Source organism: Pelodiscus sinensis, chromosome 4, assembly GCF_049634645.1.
Source record: "Pelodiscus sinensis isolate JC-2024 chromosome 4, ASM4963464v1, whole genome shotgun sequence".
Classification (NCBI taxonomy): domain Eukaryota; kingdom Metazoa; phylum Chordata; order Testudines; family Trionychidae; genus Pelodiscus; species Pelodiscus sinensis.
The window spans coordinates 69,588,426-69,611,819 of record NC_134714.1 but is presented as its reverse complement, the minus strand read 5'-3'; the positions used below and the strand labels follow the sequence as shown (position 1 = coordinate 69,611,819).

The window sequence follows — 23,394 nt, the reverse complement described above, 5'->3', positions numbered from 1 at the left end:
GTCTTGGCTACTTCTATGACAACAGACCCCCCCTCCCCCCAGATTTCTCCACTCCAAACTGATTCCCAACTGACCAGTAGCTGTCTGGCATTGCAAGCTTTCATAGGGCTATTCTCCATGGATAGAGCAAGTCTCAGTTGGGTATTCTGATGCCTCAGGGCATGGGAAAGTCATTCACAAAGTTCCAAGAATGGGGCCATGCACATTCAGAAGTTCTGCAGCCACTGCTGATCATCCCATGTCTGCATCACAATGTGGTCCCACCAGTCTGAGCTTGTCTCATGATGCCAGAACTGGCATTGCACTGTGTTCAGAGAATTGAATGGTGGGTGTGCTAGCATCAGCACCAAGCCTTGCATAAGCTGCACTTACATGTCATACCGAGTTTTGCCCTCCTTTTCCTGGAGAAGCAACATTCATATTCTGTCTAAGTACGGAGCCATTAGGAGCACCACACACACATGAGCATGACAATGGTTCCCTGCAAACCAGGCTCCCTGCTTGCGCTGCTATGGCATCCACACAGGCACACACACTGCCTCTTACTGATATCCTGCAAGGGGGGGCGGGAAGGGGCAGGACTAAACAAGTGCATTCTGGGACGTTGGCACCATGAGCCCCTCTAACCGTCCACTGCAGAGTTTTGGTCCTGGTGGGCACTATGAATATAGCCTAAAATGCAAAGTTGCCTATGGTGCACTGCCCTCTGAATTGACAGTAGGCTCCCTAGTGAAGATGCACTACCTACATTCGATTCTTCCCTGCAATGAAGACTTTGACTTAGCAAATAGACCACATTAGATTTGATCTTATCTCGTAATGTAGACATGCCCTATGATGCTCAGGTAGGTGGTCGACCACATGTAGGTTGACACAAAGCAGCTTATGTCAACTTAACCATGTAGCGTAAACCAGGTCTAAAAGGGTACGCTATGTACACACACCTTTATTTACAAAATTAAAAAAAAAAAAAAAAAGACAAATATTCAGCGATATATTTCTTATACACCTTGGCTACGTCTACACTGCCCAGTCTTGCACAAGAACATATGCAAATGAAGTGCAGCGCTGAATATCACCGCACCTCATTTGCATACTAATGAGCTGCCATTTTTGCACAAGGGGCTTTTGTGCAAGAAGGAGCAGTCTACACTGCTCCTTCTTGCGCAAAAACTACCTCTTGCACAAGAGCTGTTCTGCCTGAAAGGAAGCGGCTCCTTCTTGCACAAAAATGGCAGTTCATTAAGTATACAATGACAATATTCATCATTGGGCCTCATTTGCATATGTTCTTGCACAAGACTGGGCAGTGTAGATGTAGCCCTTTAGTATATTAAAGAATGGTGAATGGTATCACTATTTACTAGAAAAGTAACGTTTTGTGTCAAGCTGCACAGGACTGTAATAGGAATATAAACATCATATAAAGTGTGTTTTTATTAAATAAAACAACCTTCAATTTTTTGGATATATAAACTTCTATTCAAAACATGCTTCACATTTACAATCAAATGCTTTATTACAGGAACAAAGGGATTAACAGTCATCAGTGCATTAAACTAATTTCAGGTCAGCCTGGGAAAACTTTCAAATATATCTTCGTGAAAGTGACTTAGCTTATTATGTTCCTGCTCACCTAAATTGGAAAATGAGACAGTCTCCTAAGTTACTTTAGCTGTCCTTCAAACTTTTACAATAGCAGATTTCATCTCCTTCCTCCTCAGAGAGAATAAAAGTTTTTCCTGATTTTTCAAATCCCTATTGATTTATCAACTTTGATCTAATTACAGTATACAATAGTATATATACACAAACTTATCATCTACATTTCTCGAGTCCAATGTTGACTATTTTGACTATGACAGTTCCTTCTAATTTGTCAGGATGTGCTACACCAATTGTCATCAGAATAGCATAGTTCTTAATAAATAGCTCAAAATAGTAAACCCCTGAATTCCATATACTTCTTGGGAGAATAAGTGAAGCTGAAGTGAAGTGACTGTTACAAAAGTATTTTTGTAATTTCAGCATTTTCCTGTATTCCTGGAATTGTACTGGAGTCTTTGGCTAAAAGATACATTAAACGAGTACTGCACTCATATGTGGTAAGTTTCAGGTTCCCTTCATTATATTTAAAGATTTCTTTTCATCTTTTCTACATTTGTGACACAGCTAGATGGACAAGGCCTTCATTTCCTTTCACTAAAAGATCCCAGTGAGCTGTGCTCCTTGACCTAGTTGTTCTGGACAGCTTTTCAAGTACTGAGACACTTTCAGGCCAGTACAGGCTTAGTTCATTGGGAACCTGCTTTTGACTAGTGACCATCTGGAGGGAAAAAGAATAATCCTGAGGTTAAGACAGGGAATTGGGGGTCAGAAGACCTAGATATCTTTGCAGCTCTCGAGCAGGCTCTGGGTAATCCTGAGCAAGCTATAAGAGCACTCTATTCTTGTTTCTCCAATGAAACAAGTTGCATGTTGCAACTCATATGTGGTTCAGAAAATAAGTCATCCCAGGCATTTATGATGAATGCTGAGAATTCATTTATCTCCATGATACGTTGTCTGAAAAAAATACAGATTCAGAAAACTAGGTAAGAAGTCTACAGTTTTGCCTAAGAGTCAAAAAGCAGTAAGTGCTTACTGGAGATGGTGATGGGGAGTGAGCTTGCCTGCTCATATGGGCATTTTCTATGTTTCATGTAGTATAGTATCTTGAGTATGAACTCAGTTTTGAGAGACAATAGTTTGAAAGATTGTATCCAAAAGAGCTTTTATTGCATTGCATTGGTTTACTGAAATAAACTTCACTCCTACTCCAATTTTCAAGTATCCACCCAACATAGCTCTGCTTCACAAACAATTGAATCACTTCCTTAAGCAACTTGTCCTTGATTATCATAGGAAGGAAATTCTTCCACTTCCAATAAAGTGAGTAACAGACTTGCCTATGGACTAGGTTTGGACTTGCCTACTCACTATATGCACACTCCCCCTCATTGTAGGTCCTGTCATCACCTACTATGCTGGATACTTTGCCATTAGTTTTAGTGGGACTGCACCTTACACCAGACGTGAATTTAGCCCTGTAAGTTAAGCACTTAATATCCTTACCACAGAATTTTTTCATGGACCACCCTAGAAATTCAACAATTTGGAAAGAAAAACCAGTGTGAATGCTGACTCTGCTAACTAGAAGATAATCTCCCACACCCAACATCAGATGTATTAAAGGGGGAATTTTCCTACATCTTGGAAGCAAAAGCTTTTTAATTATCAAACGTGTGTGACTCTAGCAAAGCTTGCCAGCTGCTCCACTATAAATGTCAATATGAAGAATGTGATAGATGTGACAGTGCAGCTTCTTGGAGTTTAAGCTATACTGTACAGTAACACTAAAGAGCTTTTTTTTAAATGAGGGAAGAAGAGCCATCATATATTGGCAATCAATATATGTCACTCAGCTAGAATGAAATAAGTCTGATTGTTTTAGTGGGTAAATATCTTGAATATTTGTTAAAAAGAGAACCCTCAACTGAACTTAAGTTAAAAAAATGGTGTTTCTCCTTTATGGATTGAATTCAATCCTTGCCAATTGCTTGGGCACCTTTCTTGTTTAGGCTTGAATTAGCCTGCACTTGAAAATCATTTAAGTGCCCCATGGGAAATTATTAAATCTAGAAGCCAGCTTAATTCTTCCTCAAAATCACATCAGCTTGCAAGTTTGGGGATAAAGGGACTTCCTGGAAACAAGACAGTGAAACAGAGAAATATCAGCAATGCCACAGGAGTAAAAATTGTCTATCGGACAGGACTCGCATGAAGGGCATTTTGTTAATTAGCTACACTAAGAGACTTTTTGAAAGTAGTTGAATAAGCCTATTATGAAATATTATATATATTATGACAAACCTTCAAGTGAAATAGGTTTTTTGCTACTTTTTCCATTATGTTTTCTACTTCCTTATCATCCTTCCCTAAGGAGTGCTGTGCTGTGATTATCTTCCTTCCCTTATTACAGTAATGGAGGCAGTACATCCCCATAGCTATGAGTATAAGTACACTAACCCAAAAGCTGGTGTTAAAGTCAAAGTTAAATTTATAAATTATACATAAAATGGAACTAATTGCATGCTTCTAAACATGCTTTTTTATTTCCTATAGAGAGGCTCAGAAATCCATGACGGACTCCAAAACTACAATTAACAGTACTATTAGCATCACCCCCTGATTATATGTGCTGCAATAAAAAAAATTCTCATAAATCCCAAGGCAGGAGAGGCAACAACTCGATGGGAGCGCACAGAGTTGATCCTACCTATTACCAGGAAACAAACAAGCATTTTGGAAGGTAATGCTTCCAGATTTCCTTGCCTCAATGCATAGTCAGTTCCCCCTTAAAGATTAGTCTGTATCCTCCGTTTCATACCACAAACACACCAATAAAGAAAACCAATAGGAAAATCTGTAATACAGAAGAGGTGGTAGAGTTAAGGCAAAACCTAATGATGACAGTAGATCATTCTACATCAGCCAAATGTAAGGTTTCTTGTACTCTTTTCTGCAGCATCTGGTGCTGGCCACTGCAGCATCTGGTGCTGGCCACTGTTAGGAATAGCATACCTGACCACATAGTCCACTGGCCTCATCCAGCATTGCAATTCCTATGTTCATAATATTAAGTATTATTTACGTTTATCTCAGGTTTAACTAGGCTTATTACCTACCAAAGGATAATGTTAATTTGCATTTTACATTCAGTGGTAGTTTCCCACATATTGGTATTTGCTAAAGTGATTAAATGCAACTTCTTATGAGATCTTAGGAATATTGGTTATTTATACAAAAATATGTATTAGTTCACTGTACAAATATGCTTTCTATTGGGGAAATATCCTTTATAGCATATAATCGATGTGTTTACCTCTACAAATTACATATTACTGAAACTGTGAAAGTAACACTTGCTCTAAGTCTTTGTTTATAAGGCCTTTACCGCTATTTTGATGAAAATTTAACTTCCTTGAAAACACTCAGTTTTATCACCCCCAATGGATTTCTCTAGAAGATACAGTGGTTCACAACACACAATTTAAATTGGGAATGTTCCTCCTTTCTTACCACTTCCTTTCAAAACCCAGTCTCAACCCTGGCCACTAAATGAACTTACTGTTGCTGGATTTGAGATCACGGTGAATAATAGGAACAATCGCTTCGTCATGCAGGTAATTCATTCCCCTGGCAATCTGGACAGCCCAGTTCACTAGAATGTCTGGAGGAATCCTTTTACCTGACAGCACTCTATTTAGTGACCCTCCACGGGCAAACTCCATGATCAGGCAGAGGGTAGGTTCTTTCAGACACACTCCCCTGAGGGCAATGATGTTGGGATGCTTTAACATAGCAAAGAGCTTGGCCTCTTGGCGAACATTTTCAATGGTCTGGCTGATGGCCTCGTCAGGGTCATAACGAGCTGCCTTGACAGCAACTTCGTCTCCTTCCCAAACAGCTCGATAGACTTTTCCAAAGCCTCCTATGCCAATGATTTCCTCCAGCACCAGCTCTGAGAAGTCAATCTCCAGTACTAGGGAGAGAGAAAAACAAATGTTAAAACTGTTCTTAAAAATCATCTAATCACTAGCTCATACATGGAAAAGTCCATGATTCCCTATGCCATAAATTAACTCAACCTCTAATAGAAGCTCTAAGTGAACTACCCACTAGACTGCCCCTTAAACAGTAAGAATGAAAAAAAGATAGCTCTGTGCCTCCCTGCTGTGAGCTGAGGGATCTTGTGGGGATTGGCACATTTTTATATATACCTTTCTAAAAATCTAAGGTAAAAATGTTCTCCAGCCACGGAGGATTTACTTGCATTTTATCTTCCGGCACTGCATTTAGTTTGTAATACACCTTTATTAAAACATCCACACAGTTTAATGATGCTGTTAAAAAACTATTTTTTTATTTCCTGACCCCATCACACAACATCTCAGGATTATACTCTATTTACACAGTAACCACTGCTAAAGAGCTTGTCAAAAGTGAACAAAAATTGCATCTTCTCTTGCATTTGTTCCTTCTGTGTCTTTGCTTATTCAACTGCTACAAACATGTTTTCGCTCCTATTAGAATCTACTTTGTGTCAATTTGGCTGTTTAAGGTGCAGGGCTATCTACCCAATAGGGTCAACAGAAGCTTTGTTCTGATGTTACTGACATTATTTGACAATCACAGCTGGATTTTCAGACTGCACATTTAATTTGCAGAGCCAATAATAAGAAAGGTCATCTTTGGACCAACTCAATGTGACACTGATAGGGAAATATGTATTATAGAAAGCCAGTGGGTCATCATTTTAAAGATTTATTTTAACATATCAACACACCACAATTGACCATCAAATTGTACATACTGACTCACATTGATGGTAGCACAAAATTAAGTTTGTTTGTAATTTTGGCTGACTTATTTCTGATGAAGACCAAGAAAACATGGATTAGATGCAAACATGAGAGAGAGAGATACTTAATTATGCTTGAATTAGATTTGTAATTGCTTAATGTTTGTATATTTTCAGGGGCAGTTGACAAGTTTGTATTTTAACAAAATAAAACTAACTTTTTGAATCTCAACATTTAATTAAATAACTGTCTAATCCCCTCTCACAACTGAAAAAAATGCTTTAAAACATCAATGTGTACCAAAATTGTAAATAAAAACTGAATTCAACCAAGCCTAACTATAAAGCTTCTTCATACACCACCAGTACAAAAGAATCCTGACCTTCAACACTATTTCATCTAGTGTTACACTGCCTTTTTTCAGCACCAGGCCTTTTCATCCCATATAGCTTTCTTATTTGACTCCTATGACTCTTCCAGTACATGAAGAAAAGGGACACACACAAAAAAGCCTAGAACAGGGGAGTCCAAGTTACACTGGTCTATCATTCTGAAGATCTGTTTTGTCTTCACATAATAACCCTATTGAACAGGCCTGGAGTGTTAAAGATATACAGCTTCTTTCTCGTACAGAAGACGGCGTCACTCCTACAGTAATGGCACCTTGATGTTGTAATACTGATGGTGATCTAAATGACTGCAGAACAGGGATGTAATAGTGTAGCCAGTTAAACAGTTTACCGATAAGTGAATGATCGGTTAATGTTACTGGCTACATAGCCACACCCCGCAGCTCTGCCATTAAACTTTTTAGCGGGCTGGCCAGCATCCTGGCTCAGTCTCAGATCACTTCTGGTCCCAGGAGCTACCCCCACTGCAATTCTGCAATAACTCTTAGTGCAAAGCCACAGCAGGGGTAGCTCCCAGGACTCAGCACGAGCTGGGACTGATCCAGGCTACCTGTCCTCCCTCCTCCTCCCTCCCCCCAAAGCTCCTAAAATACTCTTAATGCAGAGACACAGCAGGAGTAGTTGCTGGGACTTGGCATGAGCTGGGACTAAATGCTTGCAATGCTAATCCTTATTGATTAATTATGTAGTCGACAAAATCGTATAGTCAACAAAAATTAACAAATTACTTGCTTATTAACATCCCTACTGCAGAAGTCATGGCTCCAGTTTCTGGCCAAAAATACTGATATTTTAATTCTGAAATAAAAGCAATAACTGACATTAGCCAATTATTTTGACAGTGAAAACATCTAAAGAGCATTATGACAGTTGTGCTGAGGCCCTCCAGTGCAAGGACCAGTCCTGGTACCACTTGCTAGAAGAAGATTGAAAACAGGAAACATTCCTCCTCCCCCCATGCTACTTTTTGAATCTGTCGGCTGAATTCCAGAAATTGCACAATTTGCCTGTAATCCGCTTCTGGTGAGAGAAAGAGAAGTTTAATATACTTTATGTGCAGCTATACAATTACAAAAACAAGCTCTTTGGATCCAACAATCTACCCTAAAGATTTAGAGATGCTGTTGATTGTAGAATTTTCCCATAAGTATGTTAGCCAATCAGCTAAAAATACAGAGGAAAGGCATGTAGAAGAGTAATGAATCAGTGTTAGCCTAATGTTAATTGGTTAAAGAACCTTAAGATACATAGCAAAACTGCATGTAAAGATTTTGCTATCAACATACCCACTCAAATGAAAAAGTATGATTCTAGCTCAAGGGGTGCTGAATGGACAGTTCCTCTGGCTACATAACTTGTTTTAGCTAATGGCTCAAAAGTTAAGAAAGGAATAGAAATAGCTCTGGATAGAATAGAATTCCTCCAGATACTCTGCTCCTTTGCAAAAGCTTACTCTAAAAACTGATACACAAAAGAAACACTGACAATGTTGAGGGCAGTGATGGTGATGGACGGGAGAGAGGGGCTATTAAAAAAGAAGCGGAAGTCTGAGAGATTCTCCACAAGGAAAAGAGAAGGAACTGTCATGTTTGTATCTTGTAATTCATTCTGATTTGCAAGTTATTCTTTCATGCTGGACATAAAATGTGATTTTATATCCCATAATTATTTGAGGCTTTGTGCATATTTGTACATGTAAGCTTGCACCCACTGCACAAATTCATTTGCAGCAACAGTAAGAAAGTACTTAAACATTTGTTTTCAGTTTCACTTCCAGTTTCTACTTTTCTTTAATGTTTATTGGGATAGCAACTTCATAATTAATCCTGAGGGAATTTTGCAACTGTTACATTTGGAACCTTAATAAAAAATACTGAATTTCCTCAGGACTATCACAATCTTCATTCACACATAGACAATCTAATCAAGAAAAACTATGGAAATAAATTAGGAGTTTACCTTTGGAGAAATTAACAAAATCAAAGGCAATCATGACTGATTGGATTCTCATTCTTCATAAAGATAGTTACAAAAATCTACTGCTGATATGTGCAAGCTGGTCTAATGTAATGAGAGGGCATAGAAAGCACAATAACTATTTGTATTACAAATCCTTGTTTTTCTCACCTTTTTGGAAGTACTAACCCACCTTCTATTTTCAAATGTAATGTGTAAAAAGTAGTGTTATCCTGAACTGTAAAAATTAAGGGAAAGATTATAATATTTTAACAATACTTAAATCCCAATATCTCAGTATCATTACTAAGAATTAACAGAGAAGTCAAATAAACTGAAGTTAGATGAAAAGTATATGGATTCAATCAAAGGCACAGTAATAAGTAGCAGAGCCTATTGGTCACTAGTTCACACACAACTCAGAGTTGAAAGTGAGCATAATTCATCAATGTTCATTAACATATATGAATTCAACTGCTCTGTTCAATTGCTAGTGGACAAGAGTTCACAATCCATTTTGGAATTCACAGATTCTCAACACCCCTATTGGCAGTCTCAATAGAGGCAATTGATTAATGGAACATACAGCCTGAACTATCCTTTCACCTCCTGAGGTTATCTGTCAATGCACATTGACTAAGAATGTCTTGCTATTACCCATACTATTCCAGCTATCAGCATGAACAAAGTTGCCAAGATTTTCAGACCAGCACCTTTCATAAGTATTAAAATAAACTTAAGAAAACTGAGAAATCAGTTTCTCCTTTATTTCCTTGCCAAACTTTAAAGTCAGCATGCCATGTTTCCTGCCTTGATTTATTATTTATATGGCACCATTAGAGTGTGGGGCACTTCAAATATGTAACAACTACATGCTTGCCCAAAATGTCTAATAGTCTTTATTTAATGCCATCAACTCTAGCAGGTAACTGAGTCAATGCTAAAATGAGAGTTCAGTGTAAGTAAACAACTAGATTAAAAGTTTTTGAACTCAATTCAACAGCAGCCACACATGCAACAGATGATTATACTACTTGATCAAATTCCATCACTTCTTAGTAACAAGCCAGTAGGGCACACAAAACCCCTAATGCACAGAGCTAAACCCTATCAGCAGGAAGCACAAAGAGGCCCTACACAGCACAGGCAACTGGTGGAGCAAGATTTGGGGCTGCTGGAAGAGGTACTCTTACAGCAGCTCTCTGAGCACCAATGCACAGAGAATGGAACAGGGTTGGAGAATCCATTGCTATGTACATTTCCCCTGCATTTCCAACAAAAGGTTGGGGCCACAGGAGCTTGGGCAGCCTCCGAGAAGCAGAAATGGAGGGATTCCTTTCCATATCTCCACACTATATATCAAGCATGCCACTTAATATTTGGGCTGGTCCCTGCATAAAGATTGGACTATACAGCTGCTGAGGAGAGGAGGGCAGAATCATTGCTCCACTACTCAGTTTTAGTGATCTGAACAGTGTCTATTTCTTGGTGCTCCTAAACCAAGGCTCTTCCATAGGCAGCATGAGTTACTAGTTAATCCTAGTTAAAACATACTTTTGAGCACACAGGAAGCCGCAGAGAAAGACATTCAGTGACCTTTAATGTAACTTCCCTGAAGAAGTTCACTGTTCTGTATAAACATTTTTGTATACTTTATGAGCATTCTGTATAGTCTACCACTTCCTTAAACAAAATGCGTTTATTAAAAAAAAAAATCTTAATTTTGACTTTGAATTCCCATCATTAATGAAAAAGTTATTGATGAGAAGACAAACAGACATTCTAGAATGCTTTCCTCAACTATAACTGGCAATTAATAAATTGAGGGCGTGTGGAATGACTTTAGGCTACCCAACAACTACAGGCCCCAACCCTGCAATAAACTCAATACGAAGAGATATGTGCACTCTTTCAGAGCCCCACTTAAGACAGCAAGGCTTTGAGTGGGTACAAGAGAGATCACTAAAGGAGTGAGCCTCAGTGCCTGATGTCAATAAGACTCACGCATATACTGGAGGATGGAGTTTGATTTTAAGGATAAAGGGCAGGAATGCACCATTTTAATCTACATCTTATGTTAGGAATGTGCGCTGACATGTCTTAAAAAGTCAGTATTAACAAAGGAATACATGGAATAGGTAGCAGCAGCACAACTGTCATTTCTAATAAGATTTAACTGGTCTCCTTCCAACCAACCAACCCTTTGCTAAGTATGTTGGGAAAAACAAACACCAAACTACATAAACAATCCTGGGACTTTTAACCCTTAAATTTTTGTTATACTGCATGAACATACCAAACTCTTAAAAACAGTTTATTTTAACAAAAGGTAATAGATATTTGGGTTAATGAACAGATTTTTATATCATACTTTATCTACATGAAATCTTTCCATGAGCTATTGCCAAATAAGGATCCTAGAATCTTAACTTCTAGTTTGCAAGCTCCTTGCTGCCAGTGACAGGATAAAGAGGATGAAAAGCTGTGTCTGTGGCCTCCAACCCTGTACCAGATTGACAGCGAGCCCCACTCGGCCTAGATAATTCCACACCAATGCCAAAATCCAGGAGGGGCAGATGAGGAGTCACTGTAGACTTTTTAAAGGGCAAGGTCATTATAAATCATATACTTAAGCAGCAAGAGCCTGGCACTGCCTGGCCAAGCAGGCGGGGCGGCCCCGGAGCGTCCTCAAAGGCTCCTCAGCACAGAGAAAGCGACTCCCCGCTGTCACTCGCAGGCTAAAATTAAGAAGAGGTGACGGGCTAGGCCGCCCATGGGCGGACACACACACTCCCACCCGCCCGAGTGGCTCCCCCAAAAGCACCCTCCGCCGCCCACCAAGGGCCCGCTGCTCCCTTACGGTGTATGGCCGAGGGCGCCGGGTAGTGAGGCCGCAGCTCCTGGGCGCCGCCCTGGCGGCGGCTGTGCGCGCTGCTGCTCACGTAGTTGCTGGGGAAGATGCCGACGCGCTGGTCGATCCGCCCCGTCCACCAGCCCTCGTCCCCGGACACGAGCGAGTCCTGAGACAGCACCTGCACCACGTCCCCCGGCCGCAGGCTCAGCTCGTCGTCGCCGCACGCCTCGTACTCGAACACCGCTGTCCAGAGCGGCCCGCCCAGCGGGGGCTCCTCCCCCGGGCTGCTGCTGCTGCCGCCGCCGGCCCCCGCCTCCGGCTGCGGACTGGTGCTGCGCGCTGTGAAGGGCTCCATGGAGCGGCTGCTCCATAGGGGGAGGCGCCCGCAGAAGCCGGGCGCCGCCGCATCCACTGCTCATGCAGCCGGATCCAGGCAGCGCAGCAGGTACGGGCGGGGATCCGCGGGGGCTGCCTCACTCCAGCCGACTGGCGGGCAAGTGCCAAGCACCCCTGAGCCGCCGCCGCATCCCCCAGCTCCTGGCGCCGGGCATCCTCGGCCACCTGACTCGCCTCTCCCGCAGCTTCGCCTCCAGAGCATGGGCCGCGCCTCTCCTCCAGATGTTCATCTCCATTGGATGGTGAGCTTGTCCATCAGCACCTCCCCTACCTGATTGAAGCTACTCAGCCACGCCCCTCCCAGGGAAATCCCCGCCCACCGTTTCCTGATGTCTCGCGCTCACCGGCGTTCTCACAGTTGGCCTCACACCCCGTCAGTAGTGGTTTTTCATTGGCCTGACGCCCCACGTCTGTTAAACCGCCAGAGCACCGCCCCTTCTACCTCTTAGCGGCGGCGGAGTCCGCTCTCAGTGTCTCTCCTCTCATTGGCTAGGAGGGGGTGGGCGTGTCCTCTGAGATTAAACGCTTCATTTGGACTGGGCAAGTGGCCCCGCGGTGAACGTAACTGCGCTGGCCAATCGCAGCGGTAGCCGATGTCACGTCGGTGCACCTGCCGCGCTGGTGGCGAGGCAGCGACCGCGGCCAGCGGATTGTGAACGTTGGGCAGCGCCGCTCCCAGCCCCCACTCCCGGCGCTCGGGATCGGTGTGAGCCCGAGGCGCTGCTGCGCGCCTGTGGTCACCGAAGCCATGGCGGGAGTCAGGGGTGCGAGCCCGCGTCCGCTCAGCGCGCTCACTGGCCTCCTGCCGCACGGCTCCCGTGGGGGGCAGCCCTGACTCCCCGCTCCCGAGCGGCCCCACCGCCCCTCCCCCAGAGGCGCCTGTCTCGCAGGGTAGGGGCCTGTGGTTCCTACGGGCATGGACTGTCCAGCCACAGGCCTCCGGAGCGTCACAGCGGTCTCGGGGCCACAACAGCCGCCAGCGCTCATGTTCTCTGGGAGTCCGAGCCTCTACCAGGTGAATGTATAAAGAAGTGGTTAGCAGCTTAGGACCTATGACAGTAGATAAGCAAGGTTGCAGTAAAGGAAGCCCCCCCTCCCCACTCACACACACATACATACACCAATTCATTATTGTAGTGGAGCCTAAGAACTGTAATTACTGTAGTGGCAAAACATTTCTATTGTGCCAAGAGAAAATTGGCTCTAATTAAAAAAAAAAGTTAAGTAGCGATTTAAACCCTTCATATAATCTTAGGCTGTGTCTACATTGGCATGATCTTGCACCAAAGCAGTCACTTTTTGCGCAAAAACATGCTGCATGTCTACACTGGCGGGGAGTTCTTGTGCAAGAACACTGACATTCTAATGTGTGAAATCAGTGCTTCTTACGCAAGAACTATGATGCTCCCGCTAAGGAATAAGCCCTCTTGCGCAACTGTTCTTGTGTAAGAGGCCAGTGTAGACAGGCAACATGAATTTCTTGCGCAAGAAAGCCCTATGGCTAAAATGGCCATCGGAGCTTTCTTGCGCAAGACAGCGTCTACACTGGCATGGATGCTCTTGCGCAAAAGCACATCTCTTGCACAAAGGCACTTGCGTTAAATACTTTAACACAAGAACTCTTGCGTTAAAGAGTATTGGTGCAAGATCATGCCAATGTAGACAGAGCCTTAGTGTTACCATAGTATAAGCAAGCCAGAGGAGCTTGCTTGACTTTTCAAGGACACTGTTTGACTTTAGTTATCTCCCTGATTGTTATTGTTCCTTGGCTTATTGCATTCTTTTTTTTCTTTCATCTAACCGTAATTATATCTTGTTCTATTCTGCTCACTTTACTGCTCTACCTCATTGTGACGGCATGTCAGGGTTCCCCCTGATCCTGCAGCCCCATAGCAGCAAGAACAGACTCCGCCAGCCAGTAGAAAAGAGAGGGTTTATTGCTTCTCCAGGATACAGCACAGCATAGATGTGATGTTGGCTACGGGAGTCGGGAACAGGCAGCCTTAGACCCCTTGGGTTAGGGGATCCATCGCCGCACTCAGCTTATTCTGTTCCTTTCATGTTTCCCAGCCAGAAACTGCCTCGCTTCTTGATCCTGCCCCCCGGCCAGGTGTTCGTCTAGGAAGAGTTTTGCTAACTGCTTAGGTTGGGACTAGGTGTCTGGGCCAATACACATGTGGGTGAGTCAGTGGGAATTGCACATCACCGTGCAGGGGAACCCCGGGTTACAGATCAGACAGTACCCCCACTATGTCACACTCATAAAGCTTCTTCTCTGTTTCCCAATCTCCTGAGGTGGATCTTGCTCCGATCAATACTTTTTTAAAAACTTGCTTTCTTCTACTTACCCAAAAGACAATTATGTCTGACTGGCTCTCCAAAATGCCCAAATCCATCAATGAGAGGTATTTCTAAAGATATTGTTATGTTGGTATCTAATAAGGATGCCTCAACGAAGCCTCTCCCCCATTCCCAGAAGCGGAGCTGGCAGCCCCTGCCAGCCCTGCTTACAGGGTAACCTGACTACCCAGGAGTGGAGCTGGCCCCTCGGAGGTTTCGCTGCTGGCTCTGCAGTATAAACCTAAGAACATAAGAACGGCCATACTGGGTCAGACCTAAGGTCCATCTAGCCCAGTTACCCTTGCTCTGCCTTCTTCCCTGCCCCTTCTCTAAGGCCCTGCGCTGTTCACTCCATCCACCTTCCCACATCCTCAATCATTTTCACCAGGTTGGGTCAGTGGGTTGGACAGCAGGGGAGTACAGGTTCTGTTGGGCCAAGGGCTTTGGAGTGTGGGAGGGGAAGAGGTGAAAGTAAGCAGCTGCGCAACTCCAGCAAGATCTGGTTGAGCTGCACAAAAGCCAGTAGGGAGCTATTTAAAGAACTGGCAGGGACCTGGGTTGTAATAGGACAATACCAGTAAGAAATTTCTAAGTTACTTTCACCTCTGGGGAGGGGCTTCAGACTGAGCCACGGACTGGTTAAGGTGTATGAGAGGATTCAGGATGCAGGCTGTAGGAGGGAGTTTGGGTGCCAGAGAGCCTCAGGACTGGGACAGGGAGTTGGGGTGCAGGAGGCTGAGGCAGGGGTTCAGGATGAAGACTCTGGCTGGGCATTGTTTACCTTCGGTGGTTCCTGGACAGTGCCACAGTAGGGCTAAGGCAGACTCACCCCTGTGTTGGCCCTAAGCCACTCTCGAAAGTGACCAACATGTCCAGCATTGGCTCTTGTGGAGGAGGGGCAGGTGGCTCTGCTTACTGCTCCCTGTCTGCAAGAGCTGACTCATACCTCACATTACTTGCAGTTTCCTGTTCCTGGCCAATAAGCTGTGGGATGGTTCCTGAAGACAAGGGTAGTATGTGGAGACTCCCTCTTCTGCCTTGCCCAGTGGTTGCATGAGTGTGCCAGCTGCTTTTCAGATTGGCACAGAGCCAGGGTAGGGGAAGAGTCTGCTTTAGCTATGCTGCCAGACTATTTAGTGGCTGATCTGATTTGACTGTAGGCGCCTCCAGGAGATCAAACCTGATTTCAGAAAACTCCCAGCCAATGTTGCATACATGGATGGAAAATATTGGAATGAATATTGTTACGTGCACCAGTATTGAAGTAATGTAGAAATATGCACCACCAGTGGAAACCAAAAATCTAGATATAAAATACATTTTAAAAAGATTACCCTAGGAATACTTACTCCAGCCATAATAAGTTAGGCAGTTTAGATTTCACTACTCAAAAGAATTACATTTAAGCATGAGAGAGAAATAAAAATTATGAAATGCATCAGTCAGTTAGATAGCTAAAATAACACACATTGAAAAAAATAAAAGAAGTAACAACCACAACAACACAAGTATATGTTGGGGCAGAAGGCAAGTATGAAAGACAGAATGTTTTTGAGTGACAGATATATACACAGTGGCTGTGTCTACACTGGGCCACTTATTCCGGAAAATCAGCCGCTTTTCCGGAATAAGCTGCGAGCTGTCTACACCGGCCCTTGAATTTCCGGAAAAGCAACGATGCTCTACTGTACAAAATCAGCCGCTATTCCGGAAAAACTATTCTGCTCCCTCTCGGGCATAAGTCCTTATTCCGGAACACTGTTCCGGAAAAGGGCCAGTGTAGACAGCCCAGTAGTCTTTTCCAGAAAAGCGCATCTACATTGGCCACAGACGCTTTTCCGGAAAAAGGGCTTTTCCGGAAAAGCAGCCTGCCAATGTAGACGCTCCTTTTCTGGAAAAACTGAAAACGGAATAGTATTCCGTTTTAAGCATTTCCGGAAATTCATGCCAGTGTAGACACAGCCAGTGGGTTTATCTACCATGGCAAGTTACTGCACTATAATTTCTTCACTCAGGGGTGTGAAAAACACTTGTGGAGGTAGTTTACCTAGAGAGCTGGGAGAGTTCTCTCCCAGGCTATGTCTAGACTGCAGGCTTCTTTCGAAAGAGGCTCTTTCGAAAGCATCTTTCGAAAGAGCCTCTTTCAAAAGATCGCGTCTAGACTGCAGGCGGATCTTTCGAAAGAGAAATCCGCTTTTTCGAAAGAGAGCACCCAGCGAGTCTGGATGCTCTCTTTCGAAGACGGCCTCTTTACATTGAAGAACGCCTTCTTTCGAAAGAGGGACTTTCGAAAGAAGGCGTTCTTCCTCGTAAATTGAGGTTTACCGCCATCGAAAGAAAAGCCGCGTTCTTTCGAAATAATTTCGAAAGAACGCGGCTTGAGTCTGGACGCAGGGGAAGTTTTTTCGGGAAAAGGCTACTTTTCCCGAAAAAACCCCTGAGTCTGGACACGGCCCCAGTGCTCTTGCCATGACCACACTGAGGCTTCGTCTACACTGGGATGATCTTGCACAATAACTCTTCCAGAAGAGAGCATCTACACTGGCATGTGCGTTTGCACAAGAGATGTGCTTTTGCGCAAGAGCATCCATGGCAGTGTAGACGCTCTCTTGCGCAAGAAAGCTCTGATGGCCATTTTAGCCATAGGGCTTTCTTGCACAAGAAATCATGTTGCCTGTCTACACTGGCCTCTTGCACAAGAACAGTTGCTCAAAAGGGCTTATTCCTGAGCAGGAGCATCATAGTTCTTGCGCAAGAAGCATGGATTTCATACATTAGAATGTCAGTGTTCTTGCACAAGAACTTGCGGCCAGTGTAGACAGGTAGCAAGTTTTGGCGCAAAAGCAGCAAGATCACGCCAATGTACACACAGCCTGATACTTTAAAATGCTGTTGTAAGCAACACTTGAAATTTTAACATGCAAACAAAGCCAGTGTGTGAGAGTGACAGAGATTCACATTGCCCCTTTAAGTATGCTGAGCTATGTTCAGACATAGGAACAGCTGCCAGGAAGCTCCCACCATTCCAAGCCCTGTCCTGTCCCCACTCTCCGTGGAGATGGGGTACAGGGATGGGTAGAGGGTGATATCTTGAGCTCAGCCTTTGCAATGCTGCACAGCAAGCAAGAAAATCCTGGGGGAGAACTCCAAGGCAGAGGGGAGGAGAAGCACAGCAATGCGGGGAGGGCAGATGAAGTGTAGGTACTTGATAGCCTCTTGCCAATCAGAATCACTTGTCAGAGGCTCCAGGACCTACCAGTAGATCCCAGACTATTGAATTAAGGAATACCTCCCTGTCTGGCTCTATCCAGGCTAGAATGGCTTGCTCTTTCCAAGGCTAAGCCTAAGATCAAAAGGGATCTTAAATAAAAGGAGCTAAAAAAAAAGGAGAGGGTAGTTAAATGCATAACCAAAGGCTACCCAGTAGGAATGTTAAGATGTGGTTAAGTGACTAATCGATAGAATTTTTATCAACTACTCAGTCAATAAGGGAAGGCAGCCTGGCTCGCACTGGGTCCAGGACTTACCCCCACTGCGGCTCTGCAGTTTAAATGTAGTAAGAGCCAGGCTGCTTTACTACAGGGGTCCCACTGGACAGGGTCTGCTGCTGGAGCAGTCGCTGTCCACGGCCAGCCCAGGCCTACATGGACAGAGGCTGCTTTGGGGCAGCAGCCTCTGCCTGCAGTGAGCCTGGGCCTACTGCAGGCAGAGGCTGCTTTGCAGCAGCCTCCCGTGCCTCCTTCCCTGCCCATGGGTGACAAGTGGTACCACAGAGATGATGCTGGAGGGAAGCGGCTTTTAAGCCAGCTCTCCCCAGCACTGAATCCTGCTTCTACCACCCCCCTTTGCTGCCTCTGATACAATGAATGCCAAGAGATGGACTGACACACACAGAGACAGGAAGCCTGCTGCAGCAGGACTGGCTGCTTTTCCTTTCAGAGATGGAACTACAGGCAGTCCCCGGGTTACGTACAAGATAGGGACTGTAGGTTTGTTCTTAAGTTGAATCTGTATGTAAGTCGGAACTGGCATCCAGATTCAGCCGCTGCTGAAACTGACCAGTGGCTGACTACAGGAAGCCCGAGGCAGAGTTGCTCTGCCCCGGGCTTCCTGGAATCAGCCGCTGATCAGTTTCAATAGGCTGAATCTGGACGCCAGTTCTTACATACAGATTCAACTTAAGAACCTCAGGCGTCCCCAAGTCAGCTGCTGCTGAAACTGATCAGCGGCTGATTCCAGGAAGCCCGGGGCAGAGCAACTGCTGACTTGGGGCTGACTTGGGGACACCTGGGGCAGAGCAGCTGGGGTGCTGCTGGGTTGCTCCAGTAGCACCCAGAGTGGCGCTACGGGACCAACCGGCAGCGCCCCAGCTGCTCTACCACAGGCGTCCGGAGAAAAGCCTGGTCTGCTGGGGGGAGGGGGCGCACTAGCTGCGCCCCCCCCAGCAGACCAGGGAGACGCGGGCGGCAGACGAGACGCACCGTGGTCCCGCCGCCCGGATCCTCCGTGGCTTTGCTCCGCGTCTCCCTGGTCTGCTGATCTCCAGCAGACCAGGGAGACGGGGAGCAAAGCCGCGGAGCACGTAGGCAGTGGGACAGCCACGGCGCGTCTGGGCTGTCCCGCTGCCCGCGTGCTCCGTGGCTTTGCTCAGCATCATCCTGGTCTGCTGGGGGGGGCTCCCCCCCCCAGCAGACCAGGGAGACGCGGAGCAGCTTTTCTCGCCCCGGAGGACGCGGGCGGCGGGACCGCGGCGCATCTGGGCGTCCCGCCGCTCCTGTCCTCCGGGGCGAGAAAAACCCCATTCGTAACTGCAGATCCGACATAAGTCGGATCCGTGTAACTCGGGGACTGCCTGTAGTTGGGATTAGGAAAACGTATGAAAGCTGGCAAGAAGTTTAAAGTGTAAGTAAATCCCATGTGTAAGCCTTTGAGTATGTCTACACTAATACGTTTTCTTGAGGAAACACTTCCCTCTATTGATGGATTGTGTCCACATCTTTAGCTCCTCTGTTGAGAGCAGGAGCAATGCAATGTGGATATGTATTCCACAATATCTGGTGACACCATGTGTTGCTTTGTGTTGTGAGACCATGGAACAGAGCTCTGCCGTGTCCAAGGAACGCATCCGCTTTTTCGGAACAGTTTCAGAAAAAGGAGATGTGTTCTTTCAGCATCCCTGTATTCCTCTTGGTGAGAGGAATAAAGGATGTTCTGAACGAGGAATTTTTTCTGAAATTTGGCCCCGTGTAGATGGGCCAAATTTCGGAAAAGTTTCTTTCAGAAAAAAGCGGAAAAAGGTACACAAATTGCGATTTGCAATTTTCATATCTTTTCCTGACTTTTCTTGGCAGTGTATACATAGCCAGAATGTGGGCCTTCTTGGGACTGGGCAAAGTGTCCCTCCCATCAGGCACTGCTTTGGTCAGGGGTTTCTGGTGTCTTTTCACACCTTTTTCCAACTGCCATTCTCTGCTGTGCACACTCTGGCATCTGCCACAAGAAAGAATGGATCCCACACTTCTCTCCCAATTTCTGTTTAACTATCTTGAGGAACTCACATGTGGCACAAGAGATCATCTGAAAATTATTTACAGAGGAAGAAGACTGGAGGAGCCTGACAGCCTGTGCATGATATGGATAGCAGTAGCCTATCATTGCATTTGGCAATCACAGAGCGACCTTAATGTGTAAAGTAATCTTCTTGGAGCTCAGTTCAGAGTTGGCCCCCGAACTGCATTGCAAGGACACCAGAATGAGGTCTGCCCTCTCATTTGGCAATTGCTGTGTGTAAGCTGGCGACTCCTGATTTCTACCAGTCAGTTGCAAATCAGTTTGGAGTGAGAGGTCTACCATTGGAGCTGTACTGCTGCAAGTGTTCAGGGCAATAAATCTCATTCTGTTATGGAGGACCATGACTCTGGGAAATGTGCATGATATAGTGGCTGGCTTTGTCGACATGGCATCTCCCAACTGAGGTGGGGGAGGTTGGCAATAGATAGTGCACATATTTCAATTTTAGCACCTGCCCACCTTGCCACAGAGTAGTACATCAACAGGAAGGGATATTTCTCAATAATGCTACATACGCTTGTGGATCACTATGGGCATTTTTCATATGTCAACGTGGGGTGGTCTGGAAAGGTGCATGATGCATGTATCTTACAGAACATTGACCTGTACAGAAAGTTGCAGGTGAGGACTTTTTTTTCCCAACCACAGCATTACAGGGGGGAATGTGGAAATGCCCATTATGATCCTAGGAGACCCAGATTTACCCCCCTTACAGCCCTGACTCATGAAACTGTGCACAGGGCACCTGCACAGCAGTAAGGAGTGTTTTAAGAACAGACTGAGCAGGTGCTGCATGGTCATCAAATACACCTTTGTGAAATTGAAGGTGAGATGGAGGTATTTTCTATGGTGGGCTAGAGCTCTCAGAGGACAATATTCCCATGCTTAGCAGCTTGTTGTACTTTGCAGAATCTGTATAATTTTAAGAGGGAATTGTTTGCTCAGGTCTGGAACACTGAAGCATAGTGTTTGTCTGCAAAGTTTGAGAAGCCAGACACTAGAGCTGTAAGAGGATCTCAAAGAACTGCTTTTAACATCATGGAAGCTTTGAGAGCGTACTTTGAAAATGAGAGGCACTGAAATAAACCTCTAACTGTTGCTTCCATACTCCATCCCACCTCCAATGCAACACATAACTGGGAATCATAGTGACTGATCTGTGCAATTATTAAACAGTAAATAAAAGCATAGAACTGTTTTAAAAGTGTGCCTTTATTCATGAGAAAACAGTGCACTGAAATGCAATAAAGCATCCCAGAGAGCTAGTAAGGGAGGTTACAACTCAAATGCATGTAGGTCTAGATATCATAATCAAAGATGGGTGAGGGGACGGAGTGCATGGAAAATGAGTACTATCAAAGAGGGAAAAGGAATGTGAGGGTGTAGAGGAGAGTTTGCTGGACATAGAAATTTGAAACTGCTCAGGGCAGGGGAAACTCATCTTGGCTTAGTGTGCTTTTCCTCCATTACAATGATCATTCTATTTTGTGGCCTGCCTAATGAAGGCCTGGTTGTCCTGGCAGTTCCTCAGCTCCCTTTCCAAATGTTGCTCCTGACATCTGCACTCGCTGATTGATTTAGTACATTGTGAACCTGGTTTTTTTAGGATGCTTCCTTATCTGTTGCAACCTCTCTGACACGGTACATTGTGGGGCTGTCAAGGTCTCTGCTGTTTAGCACAATTCATAAAAAGGAGTCTGTTAACATCAAGTGCTACATGTAACATTTCACTTACAAACCCCTTTTCCAACATTTCCACTCACTTTCCCACTGACGCTTGCAAAAAATGCATCTCAGCCAGCACCATAATCATGGTGAGTGAGGTTTGGGGGTGGCTGTCAGTTGTGCATATGGACAAAAGAAATTCCAGCTGGATCTAGAAAATTCCCTCTGCAGGAACTTAGTTCTAATTATGCCCTACTTCTCCACAGGCGAGTAACACCCTGGAAGACACCACCCTGCTCAGGTTAAGCAATGAAACCAGGGCACAGCTTCTCCAGGCTTGTAGCTTTAGCTATGCTCAATATTCAGCCCACCTATTTTCCATTTTGATTCCTGCACAAGTGATTGATGAATGGTATGGGCTAGGATCCTGCAATGGAGGAGTGGACAGAGTTGCACTGCCATGGAATCTGTGGCAGAAAATTTCCAAGTTCATCTTCGCAGGATTCCACTGAGATCACAGCAAGCATCAGCATCCTGCTTGGCCATATCAATTAGCTACACAGAGGTAAATGCAGTTCACAAAAATACAGCCAGACTCCCAGTTTTCCATGCCTTCAGCCTTGCACTCCACAAGCCATCGCCACTTACCCTGCATCTCATCCCGTTTCCTGGTCCCTGGAAAACAGCTGCTAATGTGCATCGGCATTGGAGAATAGCTTTGGCTTGCTAGACACTCTTGGCAGCCCTGAGGAAGCCTCTGGTCCTCGTCTACCTTCACCTCCTCATTTGCAGTTTTATCCTCCGGGATAGGTCCTCCTTGTACTAGCTCTGTGCCCTCTAAAATATTCCCAGGGCTCTTGGTAGTGGAGGTGGGCGCACTGCTAAGGATAGTGTCCACTCCATATAGAGAGAGCAGGTCTTCAGCGAAGCACCAGAGCATTGATTCACTTCATGGGCTTTATGATGGACTTGTTTGAGTTCTTTAATCTTCACTATAAGTGCCCCACTCATGCCCCTTTTCACACAAGGACTGAGAAATGTGCCTTTACATGTCCCTGTTACTACTGGTCTCTCTCAGCTGGGACAGAACAGATTCCTTTCTTCCTACATTAATTAGATCCAACAGTTCTGTGGTGTGCCAGGAGGGGAGTGTTTGATGTGATGGCCAAGCATTGGGAAGATGTCACGAGACCACGACATGCTGAGCCAGCTCACATGGAGGGTGGTCCAGATGCTCAGGCAGCTGGAAATAGGATTTAAATTTAAATTTTGTGGAGTATGCAACAGGGCAGGCAGGTAGCTAGTCACCTGGCTGCAGGGCAAACCACTGATCAGAGCAGCTGATTGGGAATTGTGGGCCACTTCCTGGAGGCCAGAATCAGAAACAAAACACCTCAAAGTGTCTATACTTCATTTGTCAGCACATGGAGAGGAAAAGACAAAAGTCCCTCATGAAGCTGGAAGTTATCTGCCACAAAAATGACCATTTTTCACAACAAAAGTTGCATCGCAGTGTGAATGCTCATGCAGTTTTGTCAACAAAAAGCACTTTTCCTCAACAAAACTTGCTAGTGTAGACAAAGCCTTTTAGTGCTTTTATCTAAACACAGAACATTTTACCAATGCTGTAAATGCTTTGTACATTTCAGGAATGAATAAATAATGCTTTGTTTTGAAGACACTTTCTGTGTCACTGCAAACTTTATGCAGACACAGGCTCCTATTATAGGTGCCAAATCAAGACTGTGTTATTAAAATAGGGGCTGCAGGCCAGAAATCCAATCTAAGAGTGGTTGAT

The 23,394-nt window shown here is 44.8% G+C and overlaps 1 protein-coding gene and 1 long non-coding RNA gene across 3 annotated transcripts in view; one reads left to right on the top strand and one right to left on the bottom strand.

Moving 5' to 3' along the window:
- Positions 1-12,271, bottom strand: part of MAP3K9 (mitogen-activated protein kinase kinase kinase 9) — a 63,392-nt gene extending 51,121 nt beyond the window's left edge. The window contains exons 1-2 of one of the 2 annotated variants that reach the window (XR_012903472.1): positions 11,631-12,270; positions 5,171-5,584 (exon numbers count right to left, since the gene is read on the bottom strand). Coding sequence is in view for 1 of the 2 variants with exons in the window: in XM_075927313.1 (XP_075783428.1) it covers positions 5,171-5,584; positions 11,631-11,979 (763 nt within the window). In the remaining variant the exon portion in view is untranslated. Of the gene's footprint in view, positions 1-5,170; positions 5,585-11,630 lie in introns of both variants that reach the window. The other variant, XM_075927313.1, reaches the window with a different exon arrangement.
- A 185-nt stretch (positions 12,272-12,456) lies between these two features.
- Positions 12,457-23,277, top strand: LOC142829141 (uncharacterized). Its single transcript, XR_012903473.1, has 2 exons — positions 12,457-13,035; positions 21,863-23,277. It is a non-coding gene; the product is annotated as an uncharacterized LOC142829141 (long non-coding RNA).
- The last annotated feature ends 117 nt before the right edge of the window (positions 23,278-23,394 follow it).